Source organism: Pyrus communis, chromosome 4 (genome assembly GCF_041283825.1).
Source record: "Pyrus communis isolate YQ-2024b chromosome 4, ASM4128382v1, whole genome shotgun sequence".
Lineage (NCBI taxonomy): Eukaryota > Viridiplantae > Streptophyta > Magnoliopsida > Rosales > Rosaceae > Pyrus > Pyrus communis.
The window spans coordinates 16,608,553-16,622,870 of record NC_142568.1 but is presented as its reverse complement, the minus strand read 5'-3'; the positions used below and the strand labels follow the sequence as shown (position 1 = coordinate 16,622,870).

The 14,318-nt window shown below is 37.0% G+C and overlaps 2 protein-coding genes across 7 annotated transcripts; both read left to right on the top strand.

Moving 5' to 3' along the window:
- The first annotated feature begins 4,990 nt into the window (after window positions 1–4,990).
- Window positions 4,991–7,861, top strand: LOC137722038 (laccase-17-like). Its single transcript, XM_088692663.1, has 6 exons — window positions 4,991–5,175; window positions 5,418–5,569; window positions 5,657–5,901; window positions 6,091–6,219; window positions 6,319–7,287; window positions 7,524–7,861. The coding sequence occupies exons 1-6, from the start codon at window positions 5,044–5,046 to the stop codon at window positions 7,652–7,654; spliced, it is 1,758 nt and encodes a 585-aa protein (XP_088548789.1). The 5' UTR covers window positions 4,991–5,043; the 3' UTR covers window positions 7,655–7,861.
- A 580-nt stretch (window positions 7,862–8,441) lies between these two features.
- On the top strand, window positions 8,442–13,229 carry LOC137723035 (putative protein S-acyltransferase 16). 6 transcript variants are annotated; one of them, XM_068462188.2, is made up of 7 exons: window positions 8,442–8,924; window positions 11,274–11,366; window positions 11,446–11,547; window positions 11,814–11,891; window positions 11,972–12,070; window positions 12,181–12,276; window positions 12,585–13,229. In XM_068462188.2, the coding sequence occupies exons 1-7, from the start codon at window positions 8,457–8,459 to the stop codon at window positions 12,696–12,698; spliced, it is 1,050 nt and encodes a 349-aa protein (XP_068318289.2). In that variant the 5' UTR covers window positions 8,442–8,456; the 3' UTR covers window positions 12,699–13,229. The 6 variants fall into 6 exon arrangements, with proteins under 6 accessions (XP_068318289.2, XP_068318288.2, XP_088548786.1 ...); XM_068462187.2 differs by having other exon boundaries at window positions 11,966–12,070; XM_088692660.1 differs by lacking the exon at window positions 11,446–11,547.
- Window positions 13,230–14,318: the final 1,089 nt, after the last annotated feature.

Below are 14,318 nucleotides of genomic sequence, written 5' to 3'. Positions count from 1 at the left end.
CAGATGGAATGGTGGATCACTTTAAAGCAAGATTGGTGGCAAAAGGATATACATAGAAATATGGCATCGACTACACCAATACGTTCACACCAATGGCAAAGATCAATACAGTTCGTGTTCTACTATCCATCGCAGCAAACCTAAATTGGCCTTTGCAACATTTCAACATAAAAAATGCATTCCTCCATGGAGATCTAACCGAGGAGATTTACATGGACTTTTTCCACCAGGGTGAAATGATCCGGACAAACGAAAACAAAAGGTATGTAAATCATTGTATGGGTTGAAGCAGTCTCCGAGAGGTTGGTTTGGTGGATTTACCAAGTCCATGAGAGCATTCGGTTATAGGCAAAGTAATTAGGATCACACGTTATTCTTGAAATGCCAGAACGGAAAGGTTACAACTTTCATTGTATATGTGGATGACATCATGGTGACCGGTAACGACCCTGGTGCATAAGCAGCCTTGAAAAAGTATTTTTCTGCCTAAATGAAAGATCTGGGTTCTTTAAAATATTTCCTTGGGATTGAAGTGTCAAGATGCAAGTCTGGGATATTTCTATCACAAAGGAAGTATGTTTTTGACATGTTAAAAGAAATCGATATGTCGGCATGTAAGCAGATATCTACTCCATTAACAGAAGGAATGAAGTTGGGTATCAATCAGAACCAAGTACCGGTTGATAAGGGGAGGTACCAAAGGTTAGTAGGAAGATTAATGTACTTGGCCCATACTAGGCCAGATCTTGCTCATGCATTAAGTGTAGTTAGTTAATATATGCATAATCTAGGAGAACAACACATGAGTACCGTTATGAGAATATTGAGTTACTTGAAAGGAAGCCCTGGTAAAGGAATTTTGTTTCGGCAAAATGGGCATTTCAAAATTGTGTGCTATACAGATTCTGACTAGGCAAGATCGACGGATGATAGGTGCTCGACATCGAAGTATTTCACCTTTGTTGGGGGAAATTTAGTAATGTGGAGAAGCAAGAAGCAAAATGTCGTAGCAAGGTCAAGCGTGGAAGCTGAATTTAGAGGTATGGCACTTGGTATTTATGAAATCTTATGGCTTAAGTTTCTGTTAGAAGACTTGGGGGTCAAACATGGTCAGTCAATGAAGTTATTGTGTGACAATAAAGCTGCTTGTGATATCACTCATAATCCAATGCAACATGATCGAACCAAGCATGTAAAGGTTGACAGGTTCTTTATTAAAGAGAAGTTGGAAAGCAAAGTAATCGAGGTTCCTCCCAAAGAAATTGAAGACCAAGTAGCAGATATTCTCACTAAGGCTGTTTCTAGTGACAAGTTCTTGAGGTTTCTAGACAAGTTGGGCATGTGCAACATCTATGCACCAACTTGAGGGGGAGTGTTGACTTGCATTAGGATTCCTACAATTGTGGGATTCCTACCATATTTGGTTTCCTAGTTTAGGATGTAATTATTCTTTCCTTTATTATGATAGGATTATATATGATCGTATATATACCTTTGAATGATACGAATACAATATCATTGAAAAGCATTCTTTCTTTGGAAGATAAGTGGTTTTCGCACTTATTTTATTCCTTTGCAATTTGTTTTTCTTTAGCTCTTGAATTAAATAAATCCAAAATAAAATTTAAGAGATAAAAATAAAGGAGTGTAAAAAGAGAAAACATAAGTGCAAAAATTATTTTCCAAAACTGAATTTCGCACACAGATTTAATCCAAGTTTATTTTCAAAACTCATTCTAGAGCCGTCCACTTTATGTATAAAAAAAAATCCAAGACTAAGTTTGTTTGTGCACAATTACAAACAAGTCAAATTTGATCTAGTTTGCCTAAGGTTTGGTTCTCATTGATGAAAAATAAAAAATAAAAAAATAAAAAAAATAAAAAGAAAGCTAGTTTTAAAGGGCCAAGATGAAGAGGAAGATGGTTCTAACTCTCCATTGTCAGATGTGTTCAAACATCGAATCGATAATTTACCAGAGGTACATTAAAGAACGATAATAATTTTTCCATTATTTTTCAATTTTATGGATTAGTATCATTATAAGAATCTTTCAAAGTACTAATTTCAGGCGTCAAATTTTTTTATACCCAATTTCATTGTTTGTTTGTCGAGGTTTGAGTTTGGCTCCTCTAGGGCTTGTCAGGTTGTCGCTGTTTGATTTTTCCAGATTTCTTCTAGGGCTTGGTAGGTGTTAATGTACACGCAAAGGAATCCAAACACTAATTTCATACCTATATTTCAGTTTATGCCATATTTTCATTAAACACTATTAGCAAAACTAACTTCAGGACGTGGAGAAATGGTGATCACACTGAAGAGAGAGGAGCTCAGAAATTGTGTATGAAACAGACACCGCGTTATTTTCTGCACCCCAATTTTTTCCCAGATGATGAACTTGAGATGGTAGCTTTCGATCCAAATGATGATGATAATTTGTATCTTATGAGTTAGTTATGACGGAGACATTGTCATGTGGAATATCAGTAGGGGAACGTGGTCAAGGTTGTTGGAGCAATATTAGAAAATATGAAAAATAACAATATAATTCCAAACATAATAATCATAAAGAAATTTACAAGATCAATTATATATGAGATTAATATAAACAACTAGAGAGAAAATTAGAAAAACTGACAAACTTGGAGATTGAGGCTTGCATAAATGCAATGTCCTAAAGACAGAATTTCGGTCATACTCTTGTGCTTGTAGTTCGGTAGGCGTCTGTCTCTCAGGATTCAACAATCTATAATCCGAAGTCAAAACACTTCAATCTTTGGACTCTGACGAACTTCATATATTCCGTACTCTCAAGACACGACTTGGATTTTTACTAAGACATTGGAGAAAACTCTTCTCTAAATTCTATTAGATTGGTGGGATGCTTGAGTTTATATAGAACTAAAGCCACCATTTTTGAAACATTGTGACCGTTGCCTAAAGTTCTAATGAACAGACTTAACTCATGAATTTGAATTTAACTATGACACATAACTTTTATTTTCATTCATATAAATATTAAATATTATAATATTAATTATAATATATAATTTCCAACAAAGATTAGGTGCGGAAGGTATAAAAGGCATGCACTTGTTCCCATTAGCTGTGCTCCCATGGTGACAATACCCCTGCAGGTCCATGAATGATCAGCTAGACCATGGTGAAGGAAGAGCAAGCACGTACTACTTCGAGTTCAGTTCTGTTGTGCCCATTTTTATTATTCTTTGATGAACCTTTTCTTGTTCTTGTTATATACGTAAGACCGACTTTCATCCTTGCTCGACTGGTGGATCTTGCAGTCAAGTTCGCTTCTGCCTTTGCACTCGAGGGCCAATCTCCGTCTGGCCCGAGCATTGCAGATTAATCATCAAATTTTCAAGTTTTAATAGATCAATTCCATGTGGAAAACATCTCATTAATTTCTTTGGGAAAAAAAAAAGAAAAAAAGAAACATGTCACTAATTTCTTGTAAGCAGAGCTGAAATCCAAAAAATGAGGAGGATAAGGACGTGATATGTGGCTCCACTGTGGTTAATCTCATTGGCCTCGTACATCCATGACTTTTCTTGGTTACGGATCATTTTTCAAGTTTCTAGTAATGGAGGCCTTCCTCTTAATATTTATTTTTTTCACGAGTGAACGAGTGAGATTTATCTAAATGAATTATTCTTTTTTGTTCTTTCATGCAAATGAGAGCAAAATACATGGAGTGATATGTCAGCGAGCTCACTTTAATTTTCAAACATGGGCTACGAAATCTAAGAACTAATCTTGCTTCACTACATTGTATCTCACCAACCTAATGTTAGTTGTCTTTCATTGCTGATGTTCTAGTAAACCCGGACCCTACTGGCATTAACCTGAATTCACCCTGAGTTAGGTTGGATTCATATTTTTTTCGGCTCAATGAAACCAAAGTCCAGATCCAGTTCTGAATTGTAAATGACTGTTAGGATTGAATTTACCATCAAACCCACCCGAGTTGCAACCCTACTAGCTAGAGAGTAGAAGGTGATTTTGTCACACTATTTTTAGTTTCTCATTGACCCATGATTTATGGTCATCGGATTGAATACATCAAATAAAAACAATGAAAATGATCAAAAATTGATACGAGAGAGCCTAGATATGGTATATAATTATTGTTTCCCCAAAACAAATTTACCCATTTAAAGTTTTGTTGCAAACATTGAGTGCACACAAATCACATTATCCTATCACAAGTTGGTCACGTAACCAATTATTGTGAAAAGAGCGTTCTACTTTCATTTATATTTTATTTTATTTTATTTTTTTTATATACAAGCGATATTTGAAGAGGGATGAATCCATGTCAAGGGAAACTGCTCTTAATCAATTGATATTTAGTTTCCTGTGGATGATTAATTTCAATTGTTGGCTTGGTGGCAAAACCAGATGTGAATTTTCTGAAAGGAGACTTTGAAAGGATTAATATTATAATACAAAACCATTAACATCAAAGCTGTTAGGATTGTAAGGATAAATATATAACAAACGACAGCCAACAAGATGGTGTTAACACCTTCCTTTTTTCTTTACTAGTAAGCATCAACGGTAGGAGGTTGAAGTCTACCAAGCAACCATGCAATTGAAGCCCCATATTTTCTCAGATCAATCTGTTATTTTGTCTTCTACCAAAAACGACAGTCATTGCTATTTGCTTTCATCTTAATTTGACATAAATACCCACGTAAGTAGCATGTATCTGTTAAATTAAGATTGTAAAGTGAAAGGGGCATTACAGGAACACCATGTGATACTGTTAGGGAGATATTAATCAATTATTATAACCATAATTATCTGGCTTTAGCAGCACTCTAAAGTAAAACTTGACCAGCTGCTCTATCTACTCAAGTCTGGTCTGATTTTGAACATGAAATTTGTTGCTGAAGGCAACTGCAACCAAATGTCACTGACTTTTATTAATTAAAAAACCCTATAAAATGCTTGATTATCTTAATCTTTCTTGCATCAGCATTTGAAAACAATTCAGCAGATTGAGTGACCAAGAGATCAGAGAGATGGGTTTTAGTCTTCCTTCATCAACAGCCTTCTCAATGGCCATCTTCTTTGTAGTTTGTGCATTTTTGTGCATGTTTCCTGAGCCTGCATTTGCAAAACATGCTAGGTTTACTAGGCATTACAAGTTCGATGTATGTAATTACGCGTACTTCATTTATAATATTACATGTATAAATTGAACCGGTGTCAAAGTTTTAATTAGAAAAGAACTAGAGGAACGTTAAATAGATAATAAATGATCACTATACCGTGAATTATATACGGCTTATGACATGTTTAGTGCCCCCCTAATTTAGTTTTTTGTTGAAAATGCGTTCTATCTTTTGTATATTACTCTTTAAAAAATATTGTCCATGTTTATTGCATTGCACAGATCAAGTTACAAAATGTGACAAGGCTTTGTCAAACCAAGAGCATTGTAACTGTCAACGGGCAGTTTCCGGGGCCTCGGATCATCGCAAGAGAAGGTGACAGGCTTGTGATCAAGGTGGTCAACCATGTTCAGCACAATCTCACCCTCCATTGGTACAATTCTTCTGCTTAGCTTTGGTTGTTTGGATAATGTTTTTTAAACTTCAAACTTTAATGCTTAAAATTTGGAGAAATTTGCAGGCATGGAGTCAGGCAAATGAGGAGTGGATGGGCAGATGGACCTGCTTATATCACACAGTGCCCAATTCAGACAGGGCAGAGTTATGTCTATAACTTCACCATTACTGGTCAAAGAGGCACATTGTTTTGGCATGCCCACATCTCCTGGCTTAGGGCAACTGTATATGGACCTATTGTCATCCTCCCTAAAAGACACGTGCCTTATCCTTTCCCCCAACCTTTCAAAGAAGTTCCCATCATTTTCGGTACGTTAGTTTTGCATATATTTATGTTATTTATTATTGATGTTATGGATAATGTGTCCATATTGCTGTTGACAGCAAAACATGTTGACATGTTATCGATAAATTTTTAACAATATCGATGTGTGCCCATTCTTCTTTAATGCCATGCACAAAGAATTTCTAAACAGTGAAATTTATATTGAATTGCAGGAGAATGGTGGAAAGCAGACACAGAAACAGTCATCAGTCAAGCCTTACAAACAGGGTTGGGACCAAATGTTTCTGATGCCTATACCATCAATGGTCTTCCAGGTCCTTTATACAACTGCTCAGCAAAAGGTATTGGCTAATAAGTAATCAACATTTCCTAGTTCAAAGTTAGAGCATTAATTTGTTTTATGTATTGTAAATAAACAATGTTTAATATATTTGAACTAGATACATACAAGCTCAAGGTGAAGCCGGGGAAAACATATCTGCTGCGGTTGATCAATGCTGCGCTCAACGACGAGCTCTTCTTCAGCATTGCCAATCACACCCTCACTGTGGTCGAAGCAGATGCTGTTTATGTGAAGCCTTTCAAAACCCAAACAGTTTTAATCACACCAGGACAGACCACAAATGTGCTTCTGAGGACCAAATCTAAGTCCCCAAATGCCAAATTTATCATGGCAGCTCGGCCTTATGTGTCCGGCCCAGCTGCTTTTGACAACTCCACAACCACAGGATTACTAGAATACGAAGTTGCTTCTTCCTCCACCAACAACAAGAACAAGAAAAAGCAGCTTTTCACACCAGTCCTTCCAAAGCTCAATGACACATTGTTTTCCATGAAATACAACAAGAAAATTCTCAGCCTGGCCAATCCCAAATTCCCGGCGGCAAATGTTCCGAAAACTGTTCAAAAGCACTTCTTCTTCACTGTAGGGCTTGGAGTTCTCCCATGCTCAAAAAATCAGACATGCCAAGGACCAAATAATACTAGGTTAGCAGCAGCCATTAACAACGTGACATTTGTCCAACCCAATACAGCTCTTCTGCAAGCTCATTTCTTCAACCAATCAAAAGGTGTGTACACCACAGATTTCCCTGCAAACCCAGCATTCAAGTTCAACTACACAGGCAGTCCACCCAGCAACATTGCCGTGAGCAGTGGAACTAAGGTGGTGGTGCTGCCTTTCAACACTACTGTGGAGGTTGTTTTGCAGGACACTAGCATTATTGGGGCGGAGAGCCACCCACTTCACCTCCATGGGTTTAATTTCTTTGTGCTGGGTTTGGGTTCTGGGAACTTTGATCCCAAAAATGACCCTAAAAAGTACAACCTTGTTGACCCTGCTGAGAGGAACACCGTTGGTGTGCCTTCTGGTGGCTGGGTTGCCATTAGATTCCTCGCCGATAATCCAGGTAAACAGTAAATCCTCATTAATATAAATTTGACACAATATCATCATAGCCCACACTTTTCTTAGGATTTTTTTCTTCTTTATTTGTTGACAAGGTTAATCAAGTTGGTCACTTGATTCATAAAGGTTTAACATTTGTTATCAAATATCTTTAGCCTTGGTGAGAAATTTGGAATGGAATTAGGGTTTAGCAATCTGATTTGTTTCTTCTCTTGTACATGGTGATATGCAAAATAGGTGTTTGGTTCATGCATTGCCACCTAGAAGTGCACACCAGCTGGGGCTTGAAGATGGCTTGGGTGGTCTTGGATGGAAAGAGACGCAACCAAAAGCTTCCTCCTCCACCGTCCGATCTTCCCAAGTGTTAGTTTCACGCTTTGCTCATAGATTTCTTGTGCTTCCATTTCATTCTTTTTGTCCAGTTGCTCCCCAGAAAAAGGGGATTCGTGGAAAAGGGTTATGGTTTAGTAGTAGTATCCCTTCCTGTGAAAGATTTGGGTTAGGTTTTTGACTTGTAAGGCCATTCAATTATTGTAATATCGAAATGTAATAGAATATCTCCTTTTACTTTTTAAGCAGTATTTGTCTCAATCATGAACTCTGGAACGCTTTCCAGCTCAAGTTTATACTTCATTCATGCATCTCCTACAAATATTATTTAATTAATGAATTGTTAGTTGTTAGGGAGAAGGAAAATGAATGCGGATCGAATCCACATAAGATGCATAGGCATAATTACTTTTTGCTACTGCGATAAAACGTCATTTGTGTTTTGATTTTGTTTATTGAGTATCAACTTTTTTGCACAAACATTAGTACTATGCGAGACGAAGTTACTATTGAAAAGTTTATTTAGTTTAATAGTCATACTGCCACTTGTTTTTATTATTTTACAAACATAAGCAGGTTTTTCTTATTAGCTCCTCACTTAGTATTTGGTATGGTTTAGTGGAGTTTTGTAAAACGTTAGATTGTTGGTTGGGTAATAGTCTATTTGTTGCTTAATTACCCAATTTGTGGTTTGGTAATGGTTTCCTTGCTTGTTAGTGTGGCCCCTTTTGTGTTTGTTTGTTTGTTTAACAAAGCATTTATTTACCTAAAAAAGAAAAACAATTGATCAATGATCCAATAATATATTAAACAAGGACTTATATGTAAGAAATATAAAATATGAAGGGTAATACCTTAAATCAGAAACGACCGGCACCATCTTTGATTTTGCAAACTCGGTCACCGACTCGCCAACCTCCAAATCCTTGCATTCTGCCAGCTGAAAACGACACCCAATCCCCGGGAGACGCCGTCGTTTTGACGCCGGTGCCTCCTCCAGGCCCTCCTCCACCGCCGGAGAATATTCCAGACACAATGACGCGAAGCCTCGGCTTCTCCCTACCCGTAACCGTCGTCGTTTTGGCAATCGCATACATTTACTTCTCCACGGTCTTCATTTTCATAGACCGTTGGTTCGGTCTCATGTCGTCGCCGGGCTTGATGAACGCCGTCGTTTTCACCGGCGTGGCAGTCATGTGCGTCTTCAGTTACTCGGCTTCCGTCTTCAGGGATCCGGGTCGGGTTCCCTCCACGTACATGCCCGACGTTGAAGATTCGGGTAACCCTATGCACGAGATCAAGCGCAAGGTATCGAATTCGTGCTGTTTTCTATCTCAAAGCTGTGTCGTTTAATGTAGAAATCGATTTCTCTTGCTCATTTCAATAATTTCTGTAAAATTGGAATTTTAAGATTTTTTTTTTTTTTTTTTTTTTTTTTTTGTTGTCAAACAATATATTTTGTTAGATTAGATGTTAGATTAGCCACCGATTGATGAAGCCAATTTTCTTGCATATATTTTGAAATTGTAAATTGATTTTGATTAAATATGTTAATAATATGTTTTGGGAAATTAGAGGGCTTTATTTCTTTGGCCGGAAAATCGAAAGCAGGATGCTTTAGTTTGGATTAACTTGTTAGACATTGTAGAAACTAGGGAGGAGATAATGATATAAGAGCTTATAGGAGGTGCATTGATGCTTAATTTAGCTGAGCTGATTTCGAGTTGTCGGGGAATTAGAAAAATAACATCTTTGTAGTATGCAATTCGTGTAAGGTCATCGAGTCACTTTGATCCTGATTTAGTAAAACTTTGTAACAATTGCTTACATAGTTTTGTTTTTGCAAAAGAATGATAACAATTAGGATGGATTTAAAAGGAAAGATATAATTTTGATATACAGTGAATGAACCGTTGTTCCTGAAACAGTAAAAATGTTTGATCTTTTAAACTTGTAATGAAGCTGCCCAATACGCCAAGGAACTTGTAGATAATGAGCAAGTAGATAACTTGGCGCGTAGGCTCCTTGCTTTGAGTCACCCTTTGTGTTTTGCAGTAAATCGATGTCATGGTTTCTATTGTCATTGCAATTATACAGAAGTGTCATTAATTATAATGCCTTTCCATATATTAGTGAAAGCTGTGCTTTTAATAATTGCTAAGCTGAGATGGACATGTGGTTCCAACTTCCAATACTTGTTGTTTCTACTATCTTTGAATGGCATTGTCTTACATCAGTTTTTATTTTCAAAAAGGAAAGTTCAGAAACAAGATTACGATTGCATGTTGTGATCTTAGGTCTCCTGTATCAATCTACAATGTTAAGTAAGCCGGAACCAGAACCAATCCAATAGGGTTTGCTTGCCCCTTTTCATCTACCATTCCTCTTGTATCATAATGTTCAGTAGCCCTCACAACTAAACAATGTTCTCACATGATTGGGTGGGGCCAACTTGTGTTTGTCAGTATGCCCCAATGCTGATACTCGCAGGCTATGATCTTTGTGTACTGCACCGAAATCAATGGCAAATCTACATTTGGAAAACTAACCGCCTCTCTAAATCTAGACCTCCCAGATTCTGTTATTCAAACTTAGCAGCATCACCTAATCAGTCAATTTTTGCAGAAAATGCCAACTTTCCTTTACTTACATGTTTCCCAGTATGCTCGAGCACGGATACTCATGGGGTGTGATCTTCGTATAGATGTGCATGCATCAAATGGAAAATCTATATCTGGAAACCCTAACCGATTTATCCACCAAGGTTCATTTTTTAATTTTAACCTTGCAGTTTGTTGCATTAAATGCCAATTCTCATAGGTAGAAATAGCTTTACCGGACATCAGGATGTTTGGTGTGATCTCCCTATTGGGTGAACGAAACGTCCAAACTTAATTGTTATTTTATTCTGGATAGTATACTGTTTTAAAGCTAGATCATTGTTATGTTGCCACATGTACTTGTGCCTGATTGTATTCTTACGATCAGTAATTCTTAGGCATTAGCTAAGATGACACAGGATGGGGTGGGTTGAGGAGGAGGTAGGCCCTGGGTTAATATCTTTCTTTTGTGAAAGGCTTTTCACATACCAGCTCTTGATAAGATTATACTTTAGAGAAAAATACCTAAAACTTGTTATAATTCTGACTCCCTCTGGATCTTGCTCTTTGATGTATCTGGCAATAGGACATTAACTTTGACAAGCCAAAATCGTAACAATACCTAATATTTTAGAAGCACCCTTCTTGCCTTGCAATGAAAGAAGGGCACCACAATTAAGAATCAATTAGAACACGATAAGTGGATAGTTGAGTTTTATTCCCCCTGACATTGCGCTTTTGAATTGTTTCTAAAACAATATTATTAAATGTTTTAATAAGAATTTACTGTTCTTGCATTTCACTCCTTTAGATTTTTAAGTTACGTTCTGTATCATGTGGAAAGAAACTGGGAATGTTAGTATATTGCCTTCTTTCTATTTTGTTTGATAAAGGTTTCATCTGAATCGGCTATCCGAAGTTATTTTTAATATTGTTATTTAAAAAAGAGAAATAAACATAGAAGCAATGGCTCTTTACTTGGAGCAGGCTGCAGGATATATTATAGAAAGTGGGAGTCTTTGTGTTTTGGATAATTGTTGGGTGAATGATTTTGCAGGGAGGGGATTTAAGATATTGCCAAAAGTGTTCTCACTATAAGCCAGCTCGTGCACATCATTGTCGTGTATGCAAAAGATGTGTTTTGCGCATGGTATGCTTTATCCATCTTATTCTTTGATGCCTTGTATTTCCTGGATAATGTGTTAACGTGCTGCCTCTTGGTTGTAAAGGATCATCATTGCATATGGATTAATAACTGCGTTGGCCATGCAAACTATAAGGTCTTTTTCATCTTTGTTGTGTATGCTGTAATAGCATGCCTCTATTCCCTGGTAAGTTATTAAGTTACTAAACCCAACTGGACATTGGCATTTTTTTCCTGACTGCTGTAATTGCATGCATTGACCGCTGGGAATTTGTTTTCCTTTCTTCATGTAGAAAATATGCCTGTTTCCTTTTGATCATACGTTAGTTTTGTAGCCATAGAAGGTGACTCTCTCTGTAGTGAAAAGATGGTGAATGCTTAAGATATAATTTTCTTTCTTTTCTTTTATTTATTTCATCCTGTTTAACATTGGATCTGCGGTTAAACTTTCAGGTTTTGCTTGTGGGTAGCCTAACTTATGATCCCGAAAAAGAAGACCAGGAACCTGGAGACTCTTTTCAAACTGCATATGTAAGGTTAAGTGTTGGGTTTATGTTTGATACTTGGATACAAGACAGCTTGCTTATCATTTTTCTCTTTTCAAGTTTCAGGTCATTTCTGGGCTGTTGCTAGTTCCCTTATGTGTGGCGCTGAGTGTTCTTTTAGGTTGGCATATCTACCTCACTTTGCAAAACAAGACCACAATTGAGGTTATTAGGAATTAACAAATTGTATATTATTGTTCTTTTTTTGGCAGCAAATCTGATTTAGATATCTGGACCGCGATTTCATAGCACTTCTTTTTCCTTCTTTCTGGCAGTACCATGAAGGAGTGAGAGGTATGTGGCTTGCAGAGAAAGGAGGGCAAATATATTCCCATCCATATGATCGTGGTGCCTATGAAAATTTGACAACGGTATTTTCCCTCCCACTTTTATTTGGTGGTTAAAACTATGTAAACTCTTCATTAATGTTGTTTTCGCGGTTTAAAGTTTTAGTTTCTCTAGTGGCAACTTGGATCGTATTTAGCCTATATTGCTTCTCTGCTCTGTTCAACCTAACAGCTAGAAACTAGAATGATTGTCTACTAGGCCAGAAGTGTGACCAATCCAAATTGAAGCACCAATGGTGCATTCTGAATCTACTTTTCGGTCTTATGGTAGATTGTGATTTTTACTTTATTTTACAAATCCATTACATTCAAGTCATATTTGACTGCTGTAGGTACTGGGATCAAATATCTGCAGTTGGGCACTCCCCACATCGGGACATATTGGATCCGGACTTCACTTTCGTACAGCCTATGATTACCCTTCTGGAGCATCAATGTCAGAATGAATTTTTCCCGGGTTCATGATCTTGATTTTCATTCCCACAAGACTTACCAGTGTGGTCGGGTTGGACAGACCTGTCTTGTGATGATGTCTGGCAGTCCTTTTCCAGTGTCCCCCTACGAGTCGCTCCAAAAGAAGCAAAAGGACTTTTCCTTGTCTCCTGCTAATGGAATTCATTGTCTAGGAGTTCCTGAAACTGTTTCAACGAAACGATTTTAGGGGAAACAATTGATTATAGGGTCCTTGTCAATAGCCGAAACTAATCGGTCTCTGAGAAACTAGGCGCAGGATGTGAGTTTGTTTTTTCGCTTGTCGTCAGGTAGTTACGTTGAACCATAGTTTTACAGTTTTACGGCATGGCCTTCAGTTGATAGGGTTTTGTACAGAGAGGAGAATCAGCATCCCAGCTTTTACCAGCCAGGGCACCTTTTGTAGAGACAGCGGGGTGTTTGTGTAACTTGGAAGAATTGTAATCCTTTGTAACGTTAAAGAAATAAGAGAAATGGTGCTTCACTTTTTCTTCTTTTACTGAAAATCCTTTGTTCAATTGAAACTGCTAGCATTTTTAATTCCGTAGTTGCTTTTTTGGGTTCGTTTGGTGTCTAGATTGGATGGCGATGGATGATCCGCTATAAGTAAGGTATGTTAAAAGGAAGAAACGAAGACAATTGTGACCAACTTGGAATGCTTACAGTCAATCCCACAAAAATAATTTTATAATTTCCGCCTTTCATAATGATTGAGGAAGCATGGCAGAGAATGTATACGATCAGACAGATGCGAAGTAAAAGAGAGTCGTTGTGAATAAATCGAATAAAAAGGTTTGACATTGGCACAATCCTACCTTAAACCAATCACTACAAGCAAAATGAAGGTATGGGCCTAGGTAGGAATATTCGATAGATTCAATAGTCAACAGACTTCGTTCAACTCACTGTAAAAGCAAACTCGAGCAATTTGATTGATATGGACCAACTAAGATGGGATTCGGTCTTCATACAGGTCAAACGATATGATAGATTGTTCAGTAAAAAACTTATCAATTTTAATCCTTCCAAATGAGAGGATTTAAAGAGATCAGTTTACTTCGCATCTTAATCTTATTCCGATCTTTTAAAATAACAGACTATTCAACCAAACCTTCAATATCACAAGTGATCTATCATATGCTAATCTTCGACACCAAATGAACTTTATATGTACGTATAGTTACCGAAGGGCAAAGTTGTACAACAAGTACAATTTTTTTTTTCATTTTACCCCTCAAAGTAACTCATACCTAGCATCCCACTTTCTTTATTGTTTGTTATAACAGCAGTTCCAGCGTGGGAACCCTTTCCCCAAGCAATACACTATGTTATCCACCCAATGAACAGTAATTGCCCTTAATGAACAGTAATCACATTTTGCATCTCCGTCGTTACACTAGCTCTGGCAATAAGCAATAAAATATTAGTATTTTTTTTATTTATAAAATAATACAAAATAATTTTATTTGTAATTTCGGATAAGATTTTTAATCGTTCTCGTTGCACCATGTGTTATTATCCGAAAAGTTATAAAATAATACAAAATAATTTTATTTGTAATTTTGGATAAGATTTTTAATCGTTCTCGTTGCACC